The sequence below is a fragment of the Phaseolus vulgaris genome, chromosome 1 (assembly GCF_051622355.1).
Source record: "Phaseolus vulgaris cultivar YP4 chromosome 1, ASM5162235v1, whole genome shotgun sequence".
Classification (NCBI taxonomy): domain Eukaryota; kingdom Viridiplantae; phylum Streptophyta; class Magnoliopsida; order Fabales; family Fabaceae; genus Phaseolus; species Phaseolus vulgaris.
The window spans coordinates 8614326-8620325 of NC_143498.1; the positions used below are offsets into that span (position 1 = coordinate 8614326).

The 6000-nt window shown below is 41.6% G+C and overlaps 1 protein-coding gene across 2 annotated transcripts; it reads left to right on the forward strand.

Annotated features, from left to right (window-relative positions):
- Positions 1-4557: 4557 nt before the first annotated feature.
- Positions 4558-5758, forward strand: LOC137813430 (uncharacterized). Of its 2 annotated transcripts, none has more exons than XM_068615676.2 (2): positions 4558-4636; positions 5132-5758. In XM_068615676.2, the coding sequence occupies exon 2, from the start codon at positions 5156-5158 to the stop codon at positions 5540-5542; it is 387 nt and encodes a 128-aa protein (XP_068471777.1). In that variant the 5' UTR covers positions 4558-4636; positions 5132-5155; the 3' UTR covers positions 5543-5758. The 2 variants fall into 2 exon arrangements, with proteins under 2 accessions (XP_068471777.1, XP_068471778.1); XM_068615677.2 differs by lacking the exon at positions 4558-4636 and adding an exon at positions 4641-4742.
- The last annotated feature ends 242 nt before the right edge of the window (positions 5759-6000 follow it).

A 6000-nucleotide genomic window follows, 5' to 3' on the forward strand; every position in this document is an offset into this window, starting at 1 on the left:
TTGAAGCTCTCTTATTAGCTCAAGAAGAGCGTCTCGCTAAACACCTTCAGGTTGATCATCTCACTGTTCCGCCCACAACTGATGTTGCTACGTGGACTCCTACGCGTTCCACCCATGGCAAATCTCACCGCAAGCCTGGTGGCTCTCGTGGTGGTCGTGGCGTCATGCATGCTCCTTTGAATTCAGGACGTCTTTCCAGCTACAGACCCTCGCATACTGACTCTTGGGTCTCGCCTCGCCCTGTTTGTCAAATCTGCAAGAAGCATGGCCACTCTGCGGATGTATGTTGGCAGCGGTATCATCCTTCTTCGTCTAATAATATGATGGCACATTATTCCTCTTATTCTTCTCAGGATTGTGTTCCTGGTGACGCGTCCATACTTGGTGCGCCTTCCTCCGTGGATGACCCTCTATGGTATCCGGATAGTGGCGCTACTCACCACATCACCAACTCTCCTTCTGTTTATTCCAATAAACAACACTATGCAGGTTCTGAAACGGTTAAAATGGGTAATGGAAAAGGTTTGTGCATCTCCCATATTGGTTCTGCTTCTTTATCTGCTGGTACTCACAGTACGTCCCTTCATTTAAACGACCTTTTGCTCATGCCTGATATCACAAAAAATCTTCTAAGTGTCTCAAAATTCTCTCGTGATAACAATGTTTTCTTTATATTTTACCCTCACTCGTGTTATGTTGTGCATCAGGATACGAAGCAAGTCCTTCTTCAAGGAACTCTTAAAGATGGGCTGTACACCTTTCCTGGCTTAAAGGCTTCATCACAATACTCTGCTAATTCTCTTTCCTTTACTGGAAACAGTGCCACTATCAATCTTTGGCATCAGCGTTTTGGTCATTGCCACTTAACACCCTTAAAGAAAATTCTTTCGTCTTGTAATATCTCTGTAAAACATGATCTTCATTTCTGTGCTGCCTGTGCGCGTGCTAAGTGTCATCAGTTTCCTTATCCCACTACGTTAACTGTCTACACTGCTCCTTTACAACTTGTGTATACTGATATTTGGGGTCCTGCTTCTGTCCCTGCTTCTAATGGAGCTCGATATTATGTGTCTTTTCTTGATGCGTTTACCAAATTTACATGGATTTATGTTCTGCATACCAAGTCTCAGGTTTCGCATGCTTTCAAAAAATTTAAAGCCCTGGTTGAAAACCAAACTGGCCATAAAATCTGTAATCTGCAAACTGATAATGCACGTGAATTTCTTGCCTTAACTCCTTTTCTTCAACAACATGGTATACATCACCGTTTAACATGCCCTTACACGCGCCAACAAAATGGTTCTGTGGAAAGAAAGCACCGCCATATTGTGGACATGGGTTTAGCGTTGCTTGCTCATGCTCATCTTCCCCTAAAATTTTGGGCTGAGGCTTTTATTTCTGCAGTTCATATTATTAATGTTCTTCCCTCTTCCCCTATACAAGGTGACACGCCTCATCATAAACTTTTTCACACCACTCCTAATTACGCTCACTTTAAGGTTTTTGGTTGCGCTTGTTATCCTAATCTTCGCCCCTATAACGCACGTAAATTTGCCTTTCGTTCTCAGTGTTGTTTGTTCCTTGGTTACAGCCTTCACCGTGCTGGTTATATTTGCCTAACTGCAGATGGGAAAACTATTATCTCTCGCAATGTTATCTTCAATGAATCTCATTTTCCCTATAATGCACACTCACTTCCCTTTGCTGTTTCATCAGGTAATGTCTTGCCTCCTGTTTCTTCATCTCCCCCTCTCACCGTTGTGCCGTTTCATCCTCCTCCTGCTACCCCCCCTGCTGCACCTCCTGATGTTCCTCCTGAGGGTCCCCCTGCTGGTCCTCCCACTGATACTTCTGCGTCCTCTGCACTGCTTCCTGTCTCCACTACGACCAACGTTCATCCGATGGTTACTCGAGCAAAGGTTGGCATTCACAAACCAAAGGTGTATCTCTCCTCTCTTCCCACCATTCCTCACATTCCATCTTCTGTCAAAACTGCCCTTGCTTCCCCGCTTTGGTCAATTGCTATGCACGAAGAATACACTGCTTTGCTCTCTAACAACACTTGGACCTTAACTACTCTCCCTCCCAATGCATCGCTGGTTGGGTGCAAGTGGGTTTTTAAAACTAAGCTACATGCAGACGACTCGTTTCATTGATGTAAAGCTCGTCTCGTGGCAAAAGGTTTTCATCAAACGCACGGGCTTGACTATGCCGAGACCTTTAGCCCTGTGGTTCGTCACACTACCATACGTCTTGTGCTCGCCCATGCTGTCACTTCAGGTTGGCATGTACGTCAAGTTGATGTCAACAATGCGTTTCTTAACGGTGATCTTAGTGAATGTGTTTACATGCAACAACCCCCTGGTTTCGTTTCTGCAAATCCGCATCTCGTATGTCGGCTTCACAAAGCCCTCTACGGGCTGAAACAAGCCCCTCGCTCTTGGTTTCTCAAGCTAAGTAATACATTACATACCCTTGGTTTCACACCTACAAAGAGTGATACCTCCTTGTTTGTTCGTTTTACTTCTTCACACACTCTTCTGGTTCTTGTTTATGTAGATGATATTCTGATAACTGGGTCCTCTCTATCTGCCATCACTTCCCTCATCTCCAGCCTCCATTCCTGCTTTGCCTTAAAAGATCTTGGTAATCTACATCATTTTCTAGGTATCCAAGTTACACGTACCTCCACAGGTGACATGCATCTGTCTCAGTCACAGTACATTCGCGAGCTCCTTCATAAAACCACCATGGTCTCCTCCAATCCGCAGCCCACACCCATGATCTCCACTGTTCGTCTTCAACAAAACTCATCTGCGGCCTTTCATGATCCCACTCTCTATCGGTCAGTCGTTGGCACTCTCCAGTACCTCCTTGTCACTCGTCCTGAACTCTCTTACTCAGTCAACAAGGTTGCGCAGTTCATGCATGCTCCCCAGAATCATCACTGGCAAGCTGTTAAACGTATTCTACGGTATCTTGCTGGCACTGTCCACCACGGTCTCCTTCTTCACCGTACCTCTACCTCGAATGTCCTAGCCTTTGCCGATGCAGACTGGGCTGCCGACCTGGATGACCGCAAGTCCACCATAGGCTTCTGTGTTTATCTTGGTTCCAATCTGATCGCATGGTCCACACACAAGCAAAAATGTGTCTCCCGGAGTAGCACTGAAGCTGAATATCGTGCCATCGCTGCAGTCATGGCTGAGCTCCTCTGGCTCCGGTCGCTTCTTCACGAACTTCACATACCCACGTCCATCCCTCGAATCTACTCTGACAATTTGGGTGCTGTCCTTCTCAGTGCTAATCCTATCATGCACTCTAAGTCAAAACACTTTGGGTTAGACCTGCACTTTGTTAGGGACAATGTCCAGACTAAGCAGGTTCAGCTGTTTCACATCCCAGCTCGCTACCAAGTTGCTGATTTGCTCACCAAGCCTGTGTCTGGAGTCAGTTTCCTTCGGGTTCGAAATAAGCTCAAGGTTGTCCCTGCTTCAACCATAAGCTTACGGGGGGATGTTAAGTGTATAACTGAATGACCTTTTATGTAACTGCATGGGTATTCCTATATATACCCTTACGCCTTATGTAATAGATACTTTTTGGAAATACATAATGAAATATAAGTTCTTTCTCTCTCCTCTGCTCACTTAGCCTAACACTATCATAGTCATTTTAAGCCTATCCTATCGAGTGTTTGTTGAGCTTATCAGGCCATCCGTTATCAGGCCGTAATCGGATCACCCATAATATATAATTCCACGCATGAGTTGACAATCTCGGCGTGAGGGGTGTGTTGGAGATCCCACATCGACTAGAGATTAGAGCCTTCCATAATATATAAGTGGGTGCAAACCTCATCCCATGAGTCGGTTTTATGGAGTTGAGTTAGACTTAAAATCCACTTCTTAATACCTCTCTATATGATCTGCATTTTTATTATAGACTCAGAGACAGAATCAACAGGAACCCTCAAACGAAGAGCATTCCTGTGCTAGAATTAATCTAAGAAGCCATTTGGGAGTATCATGGATTAAAAACTCCACTTGAATATAACTGTATACCTACTGTTTGGTTAATTGAACCCAAGTTTCACTAAACTTGTAAATTACATCCTTAGCTTTAATTGCTTGCTCCTTAATTAGAATCCACCCAATTAACTTATTAATCTAATTAAGCTGAAAAAAGTACCATTATATTTTTTAGACTACATAAAACAAACGTTTTTCTTTAGTATTTTCAAATTATACGAACAAAAACACGATTCTGTTGATTGCAGTTTCACTTATTAATTAATAAAATAAATAAAATTTTAAAAAATTATTAAAATAAATAAATTACCTCAACATCACACTATTTATTATAAAAAAACACTATTTTATTATAAAGAAGGTGTGTTTTAACACGTTTGTAGTGGAATTAAATTTGAACTAAAAACATATTATCTTAAAACAACTTACTCATTTTATTAATTTTTTAAAATTTTATTTATTTTAATAATATTTTAAAATTTTATCTATTAATAATTATAAAACATCACTTTGAATTTTAAAAGTCTCACACAAACACTGTTCTTTGTTTCCGCAAGGAGGGTGAGAAAACGGGAAGAAGAAGAAGAATCACTGAACCGAAACATGTAAGCAATAAAAAATCCCTCTTTTTTTTTTTTTTTTTCCATTTCCTGCATAAAATTCTAACTATTTCCGTAGTCATTTTCGGTCCCACCTCACTCGCATAGCAAGGTTGAACCTTAACCTTGCAGGGTTTTGTCTCTCATCAAAGATTTGCATGTCTGCTTTTTTCTGTTTCTTGTTTGATGCTAATAGCCGATTCAATTTCTTGTCATTCCTCTGTCCCAGCATTGAACAATTTCTTCAATTATGAATTAGATCCGATATTCGCTTCTGTTCTAAAATCATGACCTAAATTGGATTTTATTTGCTTCTTCACTTTATTTATTCACAGTCTGTTTTTCTCTCTGGACTTTTATTGTTTCTCTGGTTATTTATGTTATTTTAAGAGAATGTACGTGATAAATGTAGTGTGTAATAATTTGGTGTAAAAGGGATAAAATGTTGGCCTTGAAGTTGTTTGTGAATTTGCCTGATCGAGTGGCTGTTGTCATGTGTAGAGAAAAAGAGTCTGTTGTTGCGTTATGGCGGGCAAAGGTGTTGGTTCGATGGTAAAGGCAGTGGCAGAATATCAGTATCCTTGGCGTGAGAAGCTAGTGAAATACAAGGATGAACTTGCCAAGGGAGTATGGGGATACTGGGACCTGGGGGCATGGAAGCCACTGAGTATCAGTGCTCGGCGACGTGCCAGACTTCGAAAGGAAGTGCTCCTTGCCGGGCAAGATTGGCCCTATGATCCTGAAAGAAAGGAGATGAAGACCAGGAGGAAAGGGCACAAATGTGATAGGATATCCGCCGAGAAGCGGGAAAACACCAAAAAGTTGATGGAGAAGATGCCCCAGATGTTGCTGGATTACAAGAAGAGAAGGTGGCAGAAGAAGATGAAGGAGGAAGACAAAGGAAAACTTTGATTTGGCTCCTCCTCTAATTTGGGAAGTTTTGTCACAAACTGTCTTCAAGAGATGGTGTATTATGTTACACCTGCTTTTGGGCTTACTTGATGATTAACTTTTGTTTTGTGTTTTAATTCATAATCACCCCTTCTACGAATATGTCATGTGATCATGGGGGGAAATGGCTTGTTAGACTGAAGATCAATGTTATGTGGTTTTTACTTTCTCATTAAAGTTTTGAATTGATTTCATATCAGTTTAACATTCAGTCCAACTTGTATACCGATGGTAATTATGAAAGGTTTCTCGTCAGATTCATGCCATTGGATTTTATCAATTCTCGGAAGTGTCTATCAAGTCTGGGGTATTGTGTAGCGTCAAGCAACTCTCAATGAGTATCTAGCAATTCTAGGGGGTGTGTAGCAACTTTGTGAAGTATCTATCAATTCTGGGATAGCATCTAGGAAATATGGGGG